General features: G+C 46.9%; 1 protein-coding gene across 1 annotated transcript in view; it reads left to right on the forward strand.

Moving 5' to 3' along the window:
- Nucleotides 1-1,687: 1,687 nt before the first annotated feature.
- The window catches only part of CCDC42 (coiled-coil domain containing 42), a 66,838-nt gene continuing 45,822 nt past the window's right edge, over nt 1,688-22,703 (forward strand). Inside the window, exons 1-2 of the mRNA XM_060252863.1 lie at nt 1,688-1,821; nt 21,525-21,630. Of these exons, the coding sequence (XP_060108846.1) occupies nt 1,745-1,821; nt 21,525-21,630 (183 nt within the window). The 5' untranslated portion in view covers nt 1,688-1,744. The remainder of the gene's footprint in view (nt 1,822-21,524; nt 21,631-22,703) is intronic.

A 22,703-nucleotide genomic window follows, 5' to 3' on the forward strand; every position in this document is an offset into this window, starting at 1 on the left:
AATAAAGAAATAAAGATGGAATCTTGGGAATATTTGTGGAAGAATTCTATGAAACTCGCAACATGTCAAAGTATTAAAGAAAACTGTTTTAAGATGATGTATAGATGGTATATGACTCCAAAAAAATTAGCAAAGATGAACAACAAGATGCCAGATAGGTGTTGGGAATGTAAAAAGCATGAAGGTTCTTTCTGCCATATGTGGTGGACTTGTGAAAGGGCTAAAATGTTTTGGCAAATGATTCAGCAAGAGATTTCTAAGATTTTGGGATATGAATTCAATAAAGTGGCAGAGACTTTTCTGCTAGGATTACAAATGGAAAAATTTCCAAAAGAAGACAGAACTTTAATATGGTACTTGCTCTCAGCTGCTTGAACATTGTATGCGCAGCTGTGGAAGCAAGAAAAATACCAGAGTAATGGGATTGGATTACAAAAGTTATGTCATGGAGTGAAATGGACAAACCAACAAGAAAATTAAGAGACTATGATTTGGAACTTTTTAAGTTGGAGTGGAAGTTCAGAAGATACATAGAAAAAGAGTGGAAAATAAAAGGACATTGGACAATCTTTGATAATGATTAAGTTTTTTAAAATAAGAATATAACTTTTGGTTTTGTTTTGTTTTTTAACAGTTAAGGGTACCTTTAATATTTGTTTTCTTTAAGTAAATAACCCTGGCGGGGGTCAAGTAACGAGGGGAGGGGTGGGGGAAAAGTAAGATATGGGGTAGAAAGTTTTTTCTTTTTCTTTAAGTTTTTATGAGTTGTAGATATAGTTTTGCTACCATATGTTACTAATAAAAATTGTTTATTAAAAAAAAAGCAGTCTGACTTCTGGGCAGCCAACTTGGTCTGCATTCCCATGTGTTCTGACAACTGCTGGTACTCTATGTAGGTTTAATATTTTTAAAACCCAAGCCTGCTTGAATCATGTTTAAGTTTAAGCAAATAAAAAAATCCATGTAACAGGGAAGAGAGAACAACCCTTTTGAAAGCCTTCACTGACCATGACTTTCATTCCAGAGGTGTGGAAGTCATTTAGGGTGACTCAGGGCAGTCACAGTCTTCTCCTTCTCTTCAAAATCAGTAAATGGCACTTCTCAAAGAGGATTCCAAATGTGGTTCTTAGGGGAGTCGATTTGGGGTCTGGACTCATGCTGTCTTGCAATATTGTCTCAAATAAAACAGTCTATGTTTTGATTGCAGTCAAAGGAAGAGGTTAGTTTGACCTGCAGGAATTGCATTTTAAAAGTTCTTAAATTTCAATCTCTATTTTAGTATACTGTGTCTGTTTTTATTTTTTCCTATTATGTTTATACTGTATTCGGGTCGTGAGACTGTAATAAACAATGATGATAATGACCTGCTTTTCAAACAACAGTTGCTTCCTATTATTTTGAGAGATCTAAAGAATTTTATAGGTCTGGTGTATTCAGACCATCTCAAAGGGAAAATGGTAGAGGCCCAGAATAGTTCGCTGACACCTAGCACACACAAAGGGCAATATAGAGCCTTCATTCCCATTGCAGCATAGCACTTGGGTTGCTAAGCAACCCTTTTGAATCTTCCATATCTACAGTTCAAGATTCTCCGGTCTCAACTGCAGCAGGCTCTTATAGGTCACATCTGTCAGCTTCCTTCTTGGCTGTACATAGATAAGGCACTGGCAGAAGTGAAAAAGTTCAGCTGCCCAGAGTATTAGGTTTAAAAGGGCAAGGGGTGTCTAGCAGGTGAGCTGACATAATGGGCACCATGGAAGAAGAGGATCTCAGTGAGTATTTCTGCATGCAATATGGGCAGAAGCTGCTGAAACTGCTGATGTGAGTTAAACCATCCCCTTCTACAATTCTTTCTCTCTTACCCCTGACTCCTTTATCATGTACTTCCACATGCCTTCTCTACCCAGCATAGATCTCTATTTATCTTTCACCACTTCCTTGCCTCTGTTCTTTTTTCTTCATTTTAAGTATCTTCCTCTTCTCTCTTCATTAGTTTATAGATCCACATTTACTATAAGAAAAGCTGTGCTGGTTCAGGGTTCAACTACTACGCTCTTTCCTACAGTAGCCAATCAGATACCTCTGAGAAACTCACCATCAAGGCATGAAGGAAACACACATACCTATTTCATATTCTCACTGCTTATGTCATTCACAAGTCAACTGCCACTGAACATGGTTGTTCTATTTAGTTATCACAGCTAATAGCCATTGATAAATCATTGATAATTCAGGCCCATCCTCATATAGGGTTGACAGCTCTGGGTGAGAAATACCTAGAGATTTAAGGGGATGGAGCCTGGGGAAGGTGAGGTTTTTGCGGGGACCCCATCATCAGGATAGAATGCCATAGAAAGCAGCCATTTTCTCTGGGGGAACTGATGTTGGTTGTCTGGGGATCAATTGTAATAGTGGGTTATCTCCAGAAGCTACCTGGAGGTTGGTGGCCCTATCCCCACATATTGTGTCAGTGAATTGCATAAGAAAACTTGGCATTATTTTCATGTCTTCTAAATCAGCTGCCAGTCCATTTCACAGGGGAACCCTGAGTTCTAGATAGTTTCCCTCAGACATGATGAAAAAGGAGGGATAAAGATTTTTCTCCCTCCTTTTTCATCATGTCTGAGGGAAACGGTGCTCAACATGGCAAAAACAGAACATATAAGGAGGGTACAAAGTTCCAACCTAGGATCAGCATAGGGGTAGTACGTAAACACCAAGTTTCTTTAAATGAAACTAAGTCCTCAGGGCCAGATGAACTGCATTCAAGGGTTCTAAAAGAGCTTGCGGGTGTAATTTCTGGGCCTCTGGCTATTATTTTTAAGAATTCTTGGAGAACAGGAGAGGTGCCAGAAGATTGGAGGCGGACGAATGTTGTCCCCATATTCAAGAAGGGGAAAAAAAGAGGATCTGGGTAACTACCAACCCATCAGCTTGAGGTCTATACCTGGAAAAGTTTTAGAACAAATCATCAAACAGTCGGTCCTGGGACATTTAGAAAGAATGGCTCTGATTACTAAGAGCCAGCATGGGTTTCTCAAGAGCAAGACATGTCAGACTAACCTGATCTCTTTTTTTGAGAAAGTGACAACCTTGCTGGATCAGGGGAATGCTGTAGACATAGTTTATCTTGATTTCAGTAAGGCTTTTGATAAGGTTCCACATGCTGTCCTTGTTGACAAGTTGGTAAAATGTGGTTTGGATCCTGTTACTGTTAGGTGGATCTGTAACTAGTTGACAGATCGCACCCAAAGAGTGCTTGTGAATGGCTCCTCATCCTCTTGGAGAGGAGTGACAAGTGGAGTGCCTCAAGGATCTGTCCTGGGACCTGTTTTGTTCAGCATTTTTATCAATGATTTGGATGAAGGAATAGAGGGAATGCTTATTAAATTTGCTGATGATACTAAATTGGGAGGGGTTGCAAACACAGTAGAAGACAGAAACAGAATACAGAATGACCTCGACTGGCTGGAAAACTGGGCTAAAATCAATAAAATGAATTTTAACAGGGATAAATATAAAGTTCTGCATTTAGGTAGGAAAAATCCAATGCATGGTTATAGAATGGGGGAGACTTGTCTTAGCAGTAGTATGTGTGAAAAGGATCTAGGGGTCTTAGTGGATCATACGCTGAACATGAGTCAACAGTGTGATGCGGTGGTTAAAAAGGCAAATACAATTTTGTGCACTGTATCAACAGAAGTATAGTGTCCAGATCACATGATGTGATGGTATTGCTTTACTCTGCTCTGGTAAGACCTCACCTGGAGTATTGTGTTCAGTTTGGGGCACCACATTTTAAGAAGGGCATAGACAAGCTGGAACGGGTCCAGAGGAGGGCGACAAAGATGGTGAGGGGTCTGGAGACCAAGTCCTATGAAGAAAGGTTGAAGGAGCTGGGGATGTTTAGCCTGGAGAGGATGCAGCTGAGAGGTGATATGATCACCATCTTCAAGAACTTGAAGGGCTGTCATATAGAGGATGGTGTGGAATTGTTTTCTGTGGTCCCAGAAGGTAGGACCAGAACCAATGGGTTGAAAATAAATCAAAAGAGTTTCCGGCTCAACATTAGGAAGAACTTCCTGACCGTTAGAGCAATTCCTCAGTGGAACAGGCTTCCTCAGGAGGTGGTGGGCTCTCCTTGGAGGTTTTTAAACAGAGGCTTTTAAACAAAGGCCATCTGACGGCAATTAAGATCCTGTGAATTTAGGGGAAGGTGTTTGTGAGTTTCCTGCATTGTGCAGGGGGTTGGACTAGATGACCCGAGAGGTCCCTTCCAAATCTATGATTCTATGTCATCTTTATAATCTTCTTTTCTAAACTGCCTTCTTAAGGACCAGCTCACTCCAGCCATCTTTAGGGTTGCCAGCCTATCTGGGGGAAGTGTGGGTCCTCTGCAACCAGGTCCCATTCCCTGCTACCTGTCAGCTGGCCAGGGAGGGACTTACCAGGAGAAAGAGGAAGGCCCAGGTGAAGTCACACAGAAAGTGACATTATCATGCTGGCAACTGCTGGGTAATACTGTAGTATTTGGGCAAAAACTCTATGGCAGAAGCCATTTTTATTATAGAGCTTTTGCCCAAATACCAGAGCATCCCTGCAACATTGCCAGTATGGTGATGTTATTTCCTGTGCGACATATTTGCAGGTATTTCTGACTTTCCTGTATTGTGCAAGATATTGAACTGGATGACCTAGTCCCTTCCAACTGTGAGTTTCTATGACATTTCCTGGGCCTTCCTCTTCTCCAGGTAAGTCTCCCCCATCCCCTGCCAGTTGCCAGTAGGTACCTTGTGACCCTAGTCATCTTCAGTTGTCCCCACCGTCTGAGGCTAGATGGGTGACAACCCAGCCAAGGGGTTTCTCAGTTGTGGGACAAACTCTGGAACTCAGGGAGATAAATCTGTCTCCCTCTATCAGTGCCTTCCACCAGCAGGTGAAGACTTTTTTTGTTTCATTTCGAATACCTGCAAACAGTTATTGGCCATCCTCCCTGGTTCTAGTGTTGTTTGTCTTGTATTTTTATTGTATTGGTTTATAATTTTAAATATTTTTAATTGTTCAAATGTTTTTATGCTTGCAGCATTAGGGACGCTGATTAGGTGAAAAGGCCACATAATGTTTTAAATAAAGAAGGATAAATTTTAAGAAGGATATAGACAAGCTGGAACGGGTCCAGAGGAGGGCGACGAAGATGGTGATGGGTCTGGAGACCAAGTTCTATGAGGAAAGGTTGAAGGAGCTGTGTATGTTTACCCTGGAGAGGAGGAGGCTGAGAGGTGATATGTTCACCATCTTCAAGTACCCTGAAGGGTTGTCACATAGAGGATGGTGTGGAATTGTTTTCTGTGGCCCAAAAAGGTAGGACCAGAACCAATGGGTTGAAATTAAATCAAAAGAGTTTCCAGCTCAATATTAGGAAGAACTTCCTGTCTATTAGATTTCTCAGTGGAACAGGCTTGGAGGTTTTTAAATAGAGGCTAGATGGCCATCTGACAGCAATGAAGATCCTGTGAATTTAGGGGAGGTGTTTGTAAGTTTCCTGCATTGTGCAGGGGGTTGGACTAGATGACCCTGGAGGTCCCTTCCAACTCTATGGGCGTTTTCGCACTGACCTTCAAGTAGCGCGACCACCCTCTTCACAACGGAGGATCTGCCCGGATTTCGCACAAGAAGCGCCGGCGCACCCAAAAGAGCCGGCTACTTCCGTCGCGAAACCCGCTCAAACGGAAACCGCCAAGAAGCAGGAAAACGTTTGAGCGGGTTTCGCGACGGAAGTAGCCGGCTCTTTTGGGTGCGCCGGCGCTTCTTGTGCGAAATCCGGGCAGATCCTCCGTTGTGAAGAGGGTGGTCGCGCTACTTGAAGGTCAGTGCGAAAACGCCCTATGATTCTAGTGAGCCAAATTCTTTCAATTTCACCATTAACAGTTCTATTCCCTTTAAAGGTTTTTCCAAAGTTAATACCAAATAATCTGCAAAGGCTCTTAACTTGAAAACTTCTTTCTTAATCTTAACAACTCAAATTCTCTCATCTCGTCTAATATCTCTATTTAAAATTTTGAGCACCAAGATAAATGAGAAGTGATAATGAACAACCTTGTTTTGTTCCTTTTTGTATCTCCCAGGGATTGGTTAAAACTCCATTGATAATTATTCTAGCAATCTGAGAAGTACAATGACTTCACCAGGGGTCATTTTGTAGAAAAAGAAGTATAGGAGTTCATTAGCATAACTTATTTGCATACACCACACACTCCTGACATTGCCAGAAATTTGTCAAAAGGCAATGCCTACCACTCAGGTTCCACCCCAAAATTCTCTAGGTATTTTCCAACTCAGACCTGACAAGCCTACCTGGAAAAAAATTGCTTCAAAACAACAAAGAAATTTCTTAATCAAATGGTTGTGCTACCTTCACCAGGACAGGTCTACTACCATCAGTGATGTGGACCTTTTTAGGAAAAGCTCTGAAAGATCTTTATGTAAATACAACTACAACAGATACAAAAGGATAAAGAAACAGAAGGACTAAAAATTAGAGGATTCTCTTATAAATATAAAGCTTTTGCAGATGACATTGTGTTCATAATAGAGAATCCGATCCAAGTGTCACCATTGCTGTTAGCCAAGATAAAAGAATATGGAGAGTTAGCAGGACTATATATGAATAAAGAGAAATCGAAATTTTTATGTAAAAATATGCAACCAAATAAAGTAAAAGAATTGCAAAAGGTAATGGGTTGTGAGGTTACTACTAAAGTCAAATATCTTGAAATAGAGATAACCATGAAGAATATTGATCTATTTAAAAATAATTATGAAAAACTGTGGTGTAAGATGGACAAGGACTTGATGAAATGGAATAGACTTAACTGGTCCTTACTGGGTAGAATAGCTGCAATTAAGATGAACATTTTGCCAAGAATAATGTATTTGTTCCAAACCATCCCGATTGTAAAAGATGCCGAACAATTTAACAAATGGCAAAGGAAGATTTCGGACTTTATATGGGCCGGAAAGAAACCAAGGATTAAAATGAAGATTTTAATAGATGCCAAAGAGAGAGGTGGTTTTCAACTCCCGGATTTAAGATTGTATCATGATGCGGTTTGTTTGACATGGATCAAAGATTGGATAATGCTGGTAGATAAAAAAACCCTTTATGGTTAGAAGCTCATGGGAATAAATTCGGCTGGCACGCGTATTTGTATTATGGGAAGAATAAAATGGACGGTTTTTTCTCTCACCATTATATCAGAAACAGTTTACTAAATGCTTGGATAAAATATAAGAAATATGGAGACGAGAGAAAACCGCTGTGGATAGTACCAGCAGAAGTAATAAAAATAACAGCTGAATCCGATGAAGAAAGAGAGATGTCATATAATCAACTGCTCAAGATTCAAGGAGACAAAATTGAATTAAAATCCTCAGAAGAGCTAAATAATAAGTACGACTGGTTTCAAATGCAACAAATCAAAAGCTTGATGGAAAACGATATTAAATTGGAGGGAATTAGACAAGAGCAAACAGAACTGGAAAGGGTCCTGCTTGGAGATAATGAAAAATTGATATCGAAAGTATACAAATTATTATTGAACTTCTGTGCAAGCAGGTGCAGGGTCTTGTGTTCGCCAAAGTGCCCCACAGGAGGGAAGTTGTGGGTCATACGGAACATGTCGGCCCAGAGGGGCCCCGGAAGCATGTATAGGCAGCCACAGTGCAGTAGGAGACCTTGGCGGGTAGAGAGGACCCCGGCTTGGCTGTCTTGCACTTCCAGGAGGCATTGCTGAGCCCAGGGGTCTTGGACCTGGGCCTTTTCCATCATGGCCCCATGCTTATGGAATCAGCTCCCGGAGGAGGTGCGGGCCCTGCGGAACCTTGACCAGTTCCGCAGGGCCTGCAAGACCACCCTCTTCAAGCTGGCTTTTATGAACTGCTGACTTATGATGGTTAAATGAAGGCACCCGCCAACATGACTTGCTTATTGAATTGCTTTTATGAACTGAATTGAATTGTTTTTAAATAATGTTAATTTTAATATCTGTATACTTATTATATTATATCGTATACAATATAATAGACAGCGCTAATAGTTTTAAAATTGATAAGTAAATTATGGTTTTATATGTTTTATTGAATTCATTGTTTTTATGATGTTGTACGCCGCCCTGAGTCCGCTTGCGGAGAGGGCGGGATATAAATGTAAAGTAATAAATAAATAAACAAACAAACACCTATGTATGTTGTTAGCCGCCCTGAGCCTGCTTCGGCGGGGAGGGCGGGATACAAATAAAAAATTATTATTATTATTATTATTATTATTATTATTATTATTATTATTATTATTATTATTATTATTATTATCTGGATTTCTACAGCCAAGGTCGGGCGAGTCGTGGTGGCAGCGAAGACTGAGGGTGCAAGGATGAGCGCAGTTTGGGTCTCCTCCATTGAAGGCGCAGCATACCCCAGTTTTCGGGAAAGGGAGTCTGCTTTCCAGTTCTGGTTCTATGGGATGTAGGTGATCTGGAAGTCAAAACAGGAAAAGAAGAGGGACCACTGGATCTGATGCTGGGTAAGGCATCAAGCAGTCTGTAGGTGCTCCAGGTTCCAGTGGTCAGTCAGGACCTGGATGGGGTGGCAGGCCCTTCAAGGTGATGCTTCCAAACCTCGAAGGTGGCCTTGATGGCCAGGAGTTCCCACTCCAAGATGGTGTAGTTGTGCTCTGCTGCAAGTCGTATGCGCAGGGTTGTAGTGTCTGGGAGGGGTCCTCCCGCTGGGATAGCACTGCGCTGAGGGCCACGCTGGAGGCATCGGTCTCCACCGTGAATGGCAGCTGCGGGTCTGGGTAATGCAGGAATGGCTCGGTGGTGAAGGCATGGTTGTCAGCTTGTATACATTGAAGTTTACTTTATTACCTGCACTGTTTATTTACTGGTAACTAACCTTATGCCTTTTGCTATACTAACCCCAGTCTTGTAGAGGAATGTGAAGGATGGCCGGGAGGGGGGAGCCGAGGTGCCAAATGGCCTTTTGAAGTGTAAAACATCTAGCCGGTTCCCAGGCGCCTAGCGGAGACAAGCAAGGCCATAGCAGGGGAGGAGAGACAGTTTATGTAGGTGGGAGATAACAGATAGGCACCCTGGCTATTCTCAACAGAGGAGCCCCAGTTTTATTATGGGAAATGATTTAAAACCCCCATGCTTTGATGTGTATCCATATATGCTCATGCTTGCACCCCTCTCGTTATTAGTATCAACGAACTTGCGTAGTGGAATGCATTGCTGTAATCAATAAATGGAAACTTTGTTTTCAACAAAGCTAAGCCTGTTCATTGTTGAAACTTCAATGCCCCTTCGCTGACATTTTGATACTAAACACAAGAGGGCTTATCAGAGGAGAGTTACTTTGAAGTGAATGGCTGAAGAAGCACTCGACGACCGAGAGTCCTCCCCAACCAAAGAGAAACCAGCATGGCACGTTATCGAACCACGAAAGGTGAAGAAGGTGAGCAGCCAAGCACTGTTCATCACCCCGAAAGCCTCCTGGAACCCCAGAACCTCTACCATGCTGATGGACAAGGCGGCGCAAAGGCACGCGAACCTCCTGCGCACCCCAGGGGAAGTGGAGGACCGTGGGAGCCCAGACTGGCGGAATGGCCTGGCTGGAGAAGGAGGGAGCCGGGAACAGACCCCGCGGGATGAGCGGCACCCCAACTCGGAGGGAGAGGATGGATGCAATTCGCGGGCATCCTCCCTGAGGCACGATCCAACCGAGGATCTCCGGAGGGAGATGGAGATCCTTGGGTGCGACCTGCGGCAAGAAATGAAGGCGAACATGTCCCTAATACTGCGAGAGGTGCAGAAGCAGATTGACTGAGCATTGGTCCAGGCACCGGGGGGTTCCGGCGGCCAAGCACCCCCGGTCCTCGCCCCACCGGCACCACCGGGGGGGGCGGCGGCCCCGGTTGGAGCAGCTGCACCGAAAGTAAAGACACGGGAGCTGGATGTTACCTTCGATGGCACCCCCGACAAGGTGGAATACTTCATCCTCCAAGCCAACAGCTACATGCACTACTGGGGGAACACCTTTCCAGACGAGCACAGCCGGGTCGCCTACCTCGGTTGAAGATGATGGGGGATGCCCAGCTGTGGTACGTAAGCCTCCACAAAGTCCGTGGCCTGAGGTGGCCACCGTGGCGGGTTTCCTGCAGGCCCTCCTATCCCAATTCGAGGACCCGCTTCGCGAGATCCAAGCCATTGCAGCAATAGATGGGATCTGTCAAGGGAGCAAGTCAATCAGAGAATACGCCCTAGAGTTCCACAATCATTGCTGGAAAATCAGAGGCTGGAGCGAGGCCATGAAGGTTAGAGCCTTCAAGAAGGGGCTGCATGCCGGCATACTGGATCGGGCCCTCCAGCAAGCCAGGCCTGCCACCCTTGTCGGCTGGATCCAACTAGCCGGGGAGGTTGAGACCAACATGAAAGAGGTGGCCCTTCAACGCCAAGACCACCAGAGGAAGGCCAGCCGGGAGACCCGTCCGGCTCCCAAGGCAGAACCCAAGAAGGCGCCAGGGAGGGAGCCGCCAAGCCCTTCCCCAGCACCCGCAAATGCTACCAGTGTGGAGATCCGAATCATCTGGCTGCCAACTGCCCCGAATGGAGCCGGGCGACTACCCCCGCAGCAAAATGCCCCACGAGTGGGGCGAAGAAACCGACCAAGCCAAAGGAGTCAGGCCGCAGCAGCACCACCCTTTCGATGGTGCTTGACGAGGATTCTATAATGCTGGAGGAGCTGGGGGAAGACCCTTGGGAGATCGAGCCGGTGGGAAACGGGGCCGACCTGCACTAGAAGGTGCCCAGCGGCAGGTCTCAGAGAAAGCGGCACCACTACGGGTGAGAATATCGGGGGAGCTTATGTTCGTCCCGTTGACTTTATTAAATGTGAGACTGAAAAGATTCATTCACGCCAGAGCCCTTATAGACTCAGGGTGCACATGAGAAATCATAACCCCCCGACTAGTAGAGATGTTAGAACTGAATAAAAAGCTGTTGCCCCGGCCCCTCGAATTTGAGCAGATGGATGGGACTAGGATGAGGGGGAAGCCATGTACCGAACAGACCCAGGAGGTCCCGATGGGCGTAGATGACCACTGGGACTTAGAGGTCTTTCTGGTCGCCCCCTCCTGCTCCTTCGACATCGTCCTGGGGGTGGGGAAGCTGACCCGGCACCAGCCAAAGATTGAATGGGAGGAGCACACTATAGACTTTATCGACAGACGGTGCACCCACCACCTGTGGAGAGAACTGTGGGGGCCGAAGCCACCCCCTAAGAATGAGAAACTCTGTGTAACTATAGAGGAGATAAAAACTATCCCCCCAGAATATCGGGACTTGAAAGGGGCGTTCAGCGAAATCGAAGCCGATGAACTGCCTCCACATAGGAGCACAGACTGCGCCATAGAGCTCATCCCGGGTCAGTCACTTCCGAAGGCAAAACTGTATTCGATGGGGTGGGCAGAAGAGGAGGAGTTGCACAAATTCCTAGACAAAAACCTCCGCCGGGGCTTCATCTGCCCGGCCACGGCCCCCCATGCGGCCCCGGTACTCTTTCATAAAAAGGATGGGAGTTTGAGACTTTGTACCGATTTTCGCGGGATTAATGGGATTTCTATGACCAACGCCTACCCCCTCCCTCTGATTAAAGACTTGTTAAGCGAAGTCTCGAAGGGGTCAATATTCACCAAGCTTGACCTCCGGGACGCTTACTTCAGAGTAAGAATAAAGGAGGGGGACGAATGGAAGACCGCGTTCAACATCCCCTTGGGACAGTTCGAGTACCTAGTAATGCCATTCGGGCTGCAAGGGGCGCCGGGAGTGTTCATGAACTTTATCAATGATGTGCTGAGAAAATACCTTTACCGGGGGGCGGGTGTACCTGGATGACATCATTATCTATTCCAATGACCTGTCCTCCCACGTAAAATTGGTCTGTGAGGTCCTAAGCACCCTGTACCAGAACAAACTCTATGCTAAGCTCTCCAAATGCGAGTTCCATCAAAAGGAATTGGACTATCTGGGTTTCAGGGTGTCGGGCAAGGGACTCGCCATGGACCCGGCCAAAATACAAGCGGTACTAGACTGGGAACCCCCGAGGACATGTAGACAGCTCCAATCTTTCCTCGGGTTCACAAATTTCTATAGGTCTTTCATCCAGGGGTTCGCCAAAGTGGCCCTACCGCTCACGGACTTACTCCAGACCAAGGGAAAGGGGCCAGAGGCAAAAAAACCCGGGGCCAGGCTCGCATGGACTAAACTGTGTCAGGAGGCGTTCGACACCCTAAAGCGCCTATTTACCAGCAAGCCGGTACTGTTGCACCCGAATGAGCTTAAGCCCTTCGTGGTTCAATGTGACGCCTCCGACACAGCCGTAGGAGCAATATTGAGGCAGAAGGATGGGGAGGGTCGCCTACAGCCATGTGCCTATATCTCGTGCAAATTTTCAAACGAGCAGCAGAATTGGTCAGTGTGGGATAAAGAAGCCTACGCAGTCACATTCGCCCTAAAGACTTGGCGATCGTGGCTGGAAGGTGCAAGGGTCCCGTTTGAGATTTGGACTGACCACAAAAACCTAGAGGCTCTCACGGGCCGCTGAAAACTGACGGGGAAACAAATCTGGTGGGCGGGATTCTTCACCAAATTCGACTTCACACTGAGGCACATCCTGGGCTCAAAGAATTTCTTGGCCGACACCCTCTCGCGGCTCTCCCAACCCGAGAGCGAGCGAGAGGAAGTGATAGACTCCCTAGTGCCCCCCGAGGCCATAGCGGGGACAGTGCAAACCAGGTCAAAAACAGCCACCAAACAAAAGGACCCCTGGGGGGGGGGGGTGCCAAATTAAAAACCAAGGCAGAGGGAGAAAATCGCCTGCCGGGGGTGGAAAAGCTAAGCCTGTTCATTGTTGAAACTTCAATGCCCCTTCGCTGACATTGGTCTGCCTCTGGAGTCCAATGAAATGGTTCTTTGAGCCAGAGGATCTGGGTCAGAGGCGTGGTTACATCAGCATAGGCAGGGATAAATTGGTCGTAATAATTGGGAAAGCTAAGGAACCGCTGTACGTCCTTGCGGTTCCACGGTGTCTGCCAGGTCAGGACTGCCTTGACTTTGTTCGGGTCCATCCGAGTCCCATGGGATGAGACAATGTGGCCACGGAACTCAACCGCTGTTAAGTTGAAGGCACACTTCTCTAGCTTGGTGTAGAGACTATGCTTGTGCAGGCATTGCAGGACCTGGCGGACTTGCCCTGTGTGCTGGGCGGAACTTTGGGAATAAATTAAAATGTCATCTAAATAAATGATCACAAAGTGGTCAAACAGGTCATGGAAGATGTCGTTCATCAGCCTTTGGAAGATGGCGGGGGCATTGGTCTGGCCAAAGGGCATCACGAGATACTTGTACTGGCTATAGCGGGTTCCAAAAGCAGTCTTCCATTCGTCTCCTGTGCAGATCCACACCAAGTTCTACGCACCCCAGAGGTCCAGCTTGGTATAGACCTGGGCCCCCTTAAGGTGATCCAGTAGTTCTGGGATCAGTGGCAATGGGTAGCAGTCCTGGATGGTGATTTTGTTCAGGACCCGGTAGTCATTGCAGGGCCAGAGCTTGCCGCCTTTCTTCTTGACGAAGAAAACAGGGGCGGACAGCGGGGATGTGGATAGCTGGATGAAACCCCATTCCAGGTTTTTGGCGAGGAAGTCCTGCAGGGCTGCTAGCTTCGGTTCGGACATGGGGTAGAGCTGCCACATGGACAGAGGTGCCCCTGGTAGCAAATTGATGGCACAGTCATAAGGCCGGTGCAGGAGGAGCTGGTTGGCCTCCTTTTCCTCAAAGGCATAAGCAAAGTCTATGTAGGCCAGGGGAAGTAGAGAACCAGCAGCCGGGGCGGCAGCAGCCAGGGTGGCTGACTAGACCTGGTGAAGACAAGGGTCCTTGAAGCTCAGCTTTCCCTGTGCCCAGTCCACGAGGGAGTTGTGCTTTATGAGCCAGGAGAGTCCCAGAATGAGGGGAAAGCGGGGTATGCGAGCAACATCGAATTGTACTTGCTCATGATGGTGTTGGATCTGGAGTGTGAGCGGACAGGTCTCCTGGGTGACCAGACCGGAGCGGAGGAGGCGCCTGTCGATGGCTTCGACCAGGGTCAGGGTGTCTTTGTCCTGCACCAGGATCTGGTGTGGCTTCAAAAAGGCCACATTGACGAATTGCTTCACAGTCGACCATGGCGTAGACAAACAGCCGGCGCCCGTCTGGCAAACCAAGTGTGACCGGTACAAGGAACAGGCCCTGGCCGATAACGTAGGCTTCAGGGGACCCGGCTAGGTGCCCCAAGTCGGGGGGGTCCACTCAGACTTGGGGCTGGTCTTTTACTGGCAGTGGTGGCAGCTGAAAGGGACTGGCACTGCTTCACACTTGGCGGCGGCTTTTCAGGTGGCCATCGATGTGGAGACACAGTGTGATTAGGTCTTGTAACATGGCCAGTCGGTCTACTTGTGCCAGCTCATCAAGGACTTCATCAGCCAGCCCCTCTGTATACTGGTCCATGAGGGCAGCCTCTTTTCAGGCCAGGTCTTGGGCCAGAAACTTGAACTCGGTGGAGTACTGGGAAACCGAGTTTCTACCCTGCTTCAGGGTCCAGATCTTCCGATTGGCGGTGGCTGCTTGCTGGGGGTTAGCAAAAGCCACCGCCATATGGTCCAGAAAGCCCTGGTAGTCAGTCAGCAGGGGTGATGGGGCTAGAAGCAAGGGGGTAGCCCATTTAGCTGCCTGCCCCTTTAAGAGGCTGACAATGAAGCATACATTGGTCTTGTCATTGGGGAAGTCTCTGGCACGTAATTCAATATACAGTTTGCACTGTGCCAGGAATGCAGGAAACTCCTCCACCTTCCCAGCGTACTTCTCTGGGGGAAGCCCTGGGCACTTAGGTGGGGCAGTGACAGTGGCTTGCTGCTGCTGTTGCAGGTGAGCCGCCATTTGAGTGAGGTGCTGTACCTGAGTGAGCAAGGCTGCTAGCTGCCCAGTGCCTCCACTTGCCTCCTCATCCATCTTGTGGAGTGAGTGTGTGGGTGGAAGCAATCTGTCACATTCTCAAGATGCAGGCAGGCAGAAGTCCAAAGCCAGTCCAAGGTCAAAGTCCAAGAAGTCAAGCAGGAGCCAAGTCACCAATGCAGAATCACAAACCGGAATCAGAAGTCAATGTCCAAAACCCAAAAGTTCAAGGTGCCAAGGAAATCAAGCAGATCAGGATCAGTAATCAGGAGGGAGCGTGGATGCAAGCCAGAGAATAGACTTGTTGCTTCCACAAGGTTACCAGGTCCTGGGTGAGAGCTATATAGAAGCCTCAATCAGCCTGCTCCCTGGGTGGCAGTGACTCTGCTAGAACGTAGGGCTAAGAGATCTGAAGCATCGGCATGCCTCATGTCTTCACTCTGAAAGTTCTTTCCAGAGCCTGCTTCAAACTCTTGAGACGGGAAGAGGAGAGCTTGGAGGAGATTGATAATCAACAGCTGACACTGGTGCCTGGAGAGTGATTGATGGGCCAGCTGCTGTTTGTTCAGCTGAGGAACTGTCTGGTAACTCTTCCAGGTCTGTTAACCCTTCCAGCTCCCCCTCATCAGGGCTCATGACAGCAGGTCTGGTAGCTGCATCTCCCTCATGTGCAGGGCTTTAAAAGTAAGTGGATTGACTAGTCTCCTGCCAGGTTCCGGGCAGTTAGGGTTGCTGTAATATTTGGGAACTTTGGGGGTGGAGCCAGGAGCAAGGGTGTGACAAACGCAATGAACTCTGAAGGGAGTTTTGTCAATCTCATTTAAAGAGATCATATGCCTTTTAAATGTTTTCCCTCCATTTGGAAATAATGAATAGGGGCACCTTCTTTGGAAACTCATAAATTTGGACCCCCTGGTCCAATCTTTTTGAGGAGAGGCACTGGTTGCTATGCTGAAATTTGGTGCCTCTGCTTCAAAAAACAGGCCCCCCAGAGCCACAGATGCTCATGGATAAATTTTCATTATAACTTATGGTAATCAGTCTCCATAGGGTATAACGGAGTGCACAGCAGACATTTCCATGCCCCTCCTGCTTTCTGATCCCCCTGAAGCAGGGGAAGGGCCTCCAAACAGGGGATTGTGTGCAAACCAAACAGAGAATCATGGCAGAGAGTGGCAGGAGAAAACCCCCAAAAGGCTCCATGATAACCAGCCTCACATAGACAAAAAATTACAGAAAACTTTGAGAAATTCAATACAATCTATTTTCACTCTCATACAAAATATTTCAAAAGTCATACTGTGACAAACAAGCACCCATATTCGGTGTAAGAGAAGGACACAAATAAGTAAATAAACAGTCAAATCCTGGAAATATTCAAAAAAAGTCCTTCCACTTCAAAAGAATCCCTGGTCCAGTTCCTGAGGAGACCACGTGTAAGTTTCACAACATCCAGATCTTCTTGTATATTATATTCTTGGAACACAGCAAACACAGTGATGAGGTAGTACTTTCATCTTCCCTCGTTTCAATAGAAGTTTGACCAGCTTTCCAACAGATATCAGAGCATGGCAAGATTCCATAATTTTTGCACACCATACCATAGCATACCATAGACCTTTATTGGCATTAATACAAGAATACAGTATACTTTAAAACCAACAGTGACACTATAGAATATAATAAAACCTTTAAAAACCAGCAAAAGTTAAATGACATAAAATAGCAGTAGGCTATGCATGAGTAAAAGCCTCTCTGATTTGGATCGCAACCTGTAAAAAGCAAGCAACTTGAGTAGTGACAAAGTTGTGTTTCCCGTGGAGTAAAAAACGAACCTTGGCATTGTCAGAAAGGCCTTGATGGTCAGAAAGCAGTGCATCTAGGTATCTTGCACATGGGCTGCTATAAAAAGGGCAGTCCAAAAGAACATGAGGGACCGTTTCGATGACTCCTGGACTACAAGTGCATCGTCTAAGATTGCAGGGGATTCTGTGGTATCTTCCGAAAAGGATGGCCGATGGTAATGCATTAAATCTAGCCAGCATGAATGTTCTTCTTTGGTGAGGATCAGTTAAAAAGAGGAAATAGGGAGCTAAAAGCCCAGGAATCTGGGATAAACCCAGATAGCTTGGGGAGCAAGTTTTCCGAGCTGCCTCAGTTAGACATTGCAACTGGATATCTAGTAGTCTACGTTTGATGGATTGAAATACCGCAGAAGCAGAGGATAGATAAAATGCATCCAAGGAAATTCCTATGGATGTGATTTTCTTTTGGATCAGGGTCAACCATTTGGATGCATGATGGTCCATCAGCATCAAAAAGGTGAAAGAATTCTGATCAGAATTAAATAAAAGGCGCAGCCAAAACTTAAAGGTCAAAAGCCAGGTGCGAGTTTCCAGCAGCAACAGTCCAGTTTCCATGCAAATTGCAGCATAAGGAACACAGTTGGGTAGTCCCAGAATTTTCCTCAAAAAGAAGGATTGTAGGCCTTCAGTGGTGTGATCGAAGGCACTGATCCATATGGGGGCACCATATAAAAGTTGGGGGCTAGATTTTGCATTGAAAGCTCTTAGGGCCAAAGGGACATATCGGTTCCCTTTCAGATAAAAGAAACGGGCAATAGCCAAGGCACTAGTTCTTGCCACTGTTAGAGCGCACTTGCGATGGGTTGCCCAGCTCCCATTATAGGAAAAATTAATCCCCAGATATTTGGTAGTTTTGACCTGTTCAATAGGGTTTCCCTGGACTGACCATAATAGTTGCTTCCAAGATTTAGAGAAAACTAAAATCTTTGTTTTCCCATAATTCAGGGTTAACTCATTGTTATTGAGATAGGTCATAACTTGGTATAATAGACGCCTCAATCCAATTTGGGAACATGACAATAAGACGGCATCATCCGCATATAAAAGGATGCGAACATGACGGTGAGCAATTTTAGGGGCATGCCCATCGATTGCATATAAAACAGGGGCTAGATCATTTAAAAAAAGATTAAAAAGTGCTGGGGCAAGGATACAGCCCTGTTTCACACCCTTACAAATTGGAATTTCCAAAGTTAGATTTCCCTGGAGGTTGTACTTAACTTGACAGCTGGTACGTGTATACAGTTTTTTAATCAAGGTAAGCAATCTGGGATCCATGTTCATCCTGGCCAACTTAACCCAGAGCAACTCTCTAGGAACTGAGTCAAACGCCGCCTTGAGGTCTAAAAAGGCAGCGAAGAGTTTGTTGCCAGATTTCCCACTGTATTTGGAAACTAGGTGTGATAAAATGACACAGTGGTCAAGGGTGAATTTACCATGGTGAAACCCTATTTGTTCTGGGCCTAGTATGTTGTTTGTTGTCAGCCAGCTTTCTAGTTTCACTAGGAGGTGTTTGGCATAAAGCTTGCCGACAACTGATAGGAGGCTAATCGGCCGATAGTTCTCAGGTAACGAAGGATTGCCCTTTTTATGGATGGGGACAATGATTGCATTGGTCCATGTCCTGGGCATTATTCCAGTGTTATTTATCATAGTAAACAGGGCAGCCAGGGGTGGAGCCCACCATTTTGGGTGGAACTTCAATAGCTCTGCAATGACTCCGTCAGGGCCGGGGGCCTTTTTGGACTTAAGTTGTGAAATCAGGGTAATGATGTCCTCCAGGGACACAGGTGGCCACTCAGGATGTTCACTGATGCCAGTTTCAAGGGAAATGGTCGAGCAGTGAAGGGAGGCAGACGTGTGGCTCTACGGCTCTATAACGATAAGTCTATGATAAGCCTCTTTTAATTTTATTTTTAATTTTTTTGTTTTAACCCTGAGGATTTTACCTTTTCCATCTTAACTCTTTCAAATGGAAGCAGAGCTGTAGAGGAATGCAAACCTCCCCTGCTTAATTGGATAATTGGCTGGCGTCCTCACCGTCTCTGACTCTGGAAGTCTACCAAGTGGGAGCTTTGCTTACTTAGAAACTTATCACTGTTATTTCCTCTTAGTTGCCCTGCAAGCTCTTCTTTTAACAACAGTGAATTGGTGTGCAGTGCTGCCGTTGAGGCTATACCCAGGGCCAAGGAACTTTGCAGAAAGACGCCTAACCACCATGGGGGTCTCCAAACGCCCAAGGGATACAGAAGATTCACTCCCACTTCCCAAGCAATTAAAAATTGGAGACTTTTATTCCACCCAGGTTCCAATTCGCAACCGTTTTGAGGTTTTGGCTGATAATGATAATGTTTATAATGATGAACTTAATGAACTGCCCTCACTAACAGAAAAGGTAGTTGGCTCCAACAGTCCAATCAACAACGGTAATAGTGTTGATCATTCCAAGGACAAGGTATGTCTTACAAGCCGTCCTGAGGTTATTCCGGAGTGACTGACAACACAAAAGACTCTAATTGCTCATTAGCTGACTTTTGCTCCCTTGTAGCAAGAACTTTGGAGCTTATGTGGAACAATTTAGCCTCTCTGCATTCCAGGTTGGACCATCTAACTTACCTACACAAGAATCAAGGAATAAATGCAGATGGGGGGAGACCTTGTGCGTTGGTGTCCTCCCCCCGGCCCCACCCCTCTCAGAAAACTGCTGCCTGCTCTGCCTTTAACTTAAGGCTAGATCCTGCGTGGCACCTGATGTTACAACCACGCAAAATATGCTTAACAATTTGCAGCTTCAGGGGCCAGACTCCATCCTGGAACTCTAAATTTCTGGTGTCAAGGCATCTTAAGTCACTTTTAGCAACTAAGCAGGTTGACCTGGAATCAGTAGAGCTGTTGAACAATTTTTGCACACAATAAAGTTTCAATTTAAATTGAAATTGGTTTCCAATTTAATAGTTTCATAGGCCTTGTAGGAGCAATGAACCTACCTGTCAAGGCAAAGAGAGATGCATTATAATGCAAGTGGTGATCATTGATTTATATGGTACATGTGTGTTTCCTTCTCCCACTGGTGCCAAAAAATAATTCCCTAACCTTTCCCTATGCTGGTCTTCTGGGGACAGTTATGCCCAGCTTTTGTTTTGGAAAAAAAAAGTCTTCTAGCATGGTGATGTTGTAAAATGCATACATATCTATTTTATCTTTCTGTGCAAAAAAAGTACTAAGAGTTTTAATAAAAATGTGTGTGTGATAGTCGTTCATGTCTTGCAGCTCTCAGACATCTGATGTTTATTCTATGCAGCATGTTTGACCACCATTGCCATAGATTATATTTATATGCATTAAGGTGCTGGATGTCTTATTTTCAAATTCTTCCCTGTTAATTCTCAGAAGTGTGGTTGTCTTTTTTCACCACACCTGGACTTGGCCCAGTTTTCGCAGTGAGACAATGGGAAGGCCATCTCTAGGTTTACCACTATTCTGAGCATCACTATCAAATAGCAGTTTCTCTCTCCTTTCCCTCCCTTTGTCCAGCTGAAGCTAGATGGTCAATACAAGACTGACCCTTCCTGCAAGGTCTTTTGACTCAGGGCTGTAGCCAGGATTTCAAGTTTGATGGGGCATATAGCCAGGGTTTTTTTGGGGGGGGGGGACAGGGGGCCACCAAGTTGGTGGCCTGGCCAGGCTCTCTGCACTGGAAGGCAGGGAGGGAGGTGCCCCTGGCTGGCTGTGGCTGGAGGCAGGGAGGGAGGGAAGCCAAGTTGTCGCACAGCCCAGGGCCATCCAGCAAGCTTAAAAAAAACACAATGTGCGGGGAGGACACTCCAGCGATAGACAGATGCTCCAGCCACAGGATGCTTGAACGTCAATCACAGTGGCCAAAGACTGAGGGGCCCTAAATAAGCAAGGGAGGAGATGGCACAGGGGCTCTGATGGGCCTTCTCCCCAAGTGAACCAGCAGCTCAACTGTGATCAGCCCTTCCAGGAATCTTGCTGCTGTGCTGCAGGCTTGCTGAGCCCAGGGGCCACTTGCTGCCCGTTCCCAGGGGGAGGGGAGGACAGGAGAGAGCTGTGGCCAGGAAGGAAGCCACTTGCGAATTGCAGCTCCAGTGGGTAAGACAATGGTGCTAACAGTGGGGTCCATCCAGCAAGCCCTGCTGCAAAGCCCATGGCTGCCTCTTCTCCCCCCCCCCCCCTGCCCAGGCTTCTCTCCTTTGAGCCCTCTTGTTTGGGCAAGCCTGGGGAAGGGAGGAGAGGGCCTCTCAGCTGCAGTGAAAGTCAGAGGTGGTAAGTGGTAGGGCCTGGACCCTGGCTTCAGTGTTTAAGTGGTGAGACTGGGAGCCTGAAAGCCCCACCATAGCTATGGACCTGCTTTGACTTGACAAGCTATCTGAATTCATCACAGAAAAATAATAGTCCTCTGCAGGGCTTTTTTTGTAGCAGGAACTCCTTTGCATATTAGGCCACACATCCCTGATGTAGCCAATCCTCCAAGAGCTTACAGGGCTCTTAGTAAAGGGCTATTGTAAGCTCCAGGAGGATTGGCTACATCAGGGAGTGTGGCCTAATATGCAAAGGAGTTCCTGCTACAAAAAAAGCCCTGGTCCTCTTTGTTTAGGAAATTCCCAGTATCAGAGGAGCAGTCCCCATCTCCTTCCATTCGACTCCTGGAGAAGAAAAAAGAAGCAAAATTGGTGCACCAGGCAATGGAGGCCCAAAAAGAGGTAAGAGTCTCACATCAAAAGGGATACCTTGTTTTACTGTTCCACCATTCCTATCTTATTTCATTGCCAGCCAGTTATCTATCACATTAAATTTGCAGATGATACGAAATTGGGAAGGGTCACAAAAATGCTAGAAGACAGCGATAGGATACAGGATGATCTTGACAGGCTGGAAAACTGGGGAAAACAAATACCGTATTTTTCGGACCATAAGTCGCACTTTCCCCCCCCCAAAAAAAAAGTGGGGGGGGGGAAGAGTGTGCGTCTTATGGAGCGAAGAGTGTACACCAGCGAGGCTGAGGGGGGCGCTGCGTTGGGAGTCGAGGGCGAAGGGGATGGGTGGCACCAGTTCCCGTTGGCTACCTTTCCCTCCGCCGGTGGGCCAAGATCCTCTGCTTGAGTGCCTGGTGGAATCTGCCAGTACTCGCAGTTCTTCATGGCGACGATAGCGACGGCGGCGGCCCTCCTACAGACCTGGCAGGCAAAAAGGCAGGCCAGGCTCCGTCTCCCTGCCTGTACCGGCAGATTCCACCGGGCACCCCGGCTGCGCTGCCCTCTTTGGCGGAGCCTCCCGGGGCAGTCTCCGTTGCGTTCCCCAGGAACTTCCTGAGCCGGAGTTGGCTTTGGCTGCCCTAGTAGAGCCAGGTCCTGCCTGCTCCCCTGGGTTTGGTCTTTGTTTGGAGTCTGGAACAGAGGACTCGAACTGGTACTGGGGCCATTCGGGGTGTGACATTCCTGGGTCTGATAGTGGTGAGGGGGACAGATGCGAGCCCGGCAGAGAGAGCGCGAAGCGAGTTAGTGGCACGGACTTGTTCCAAGCAGGGCAGCAGGGTGCATGCAAACGCTTGCATTGCTTCAGTTACCCAGGAAGAGCAGAACTGGGTACTTGGGCCGTTTGGGGTGTGACATTCCTGGGTCTGATAGGGGCGAGGGAGACAGATGAGGCCTTTTGCTGCCACCCAGGGGCTACCTGGCCCGGGCAGGGCCCATGCATTGAACTCTGGGTTGCCCTGAGCATGGAGCGACTGCATGGCCCGAAGAAGAGGGAGAGGCCAGGCAGGGTGTGGTGACTG

Source organism: Heteronotia binoei, chromosome 13 (assembly GCF_032191835.1).
Source record: "Heteronotia binoei isolate CCM8104 ecotype False Entrance Well chromosome 13, APGP_CSIRO_Hbin_v1, whole genome shotgun sequence".
NCBI lineage: Eukaryota > Metazoa > Chordata > Lepidosauria > Squamata > Gekkonidae > Heteronotia > Heteronotia binoei.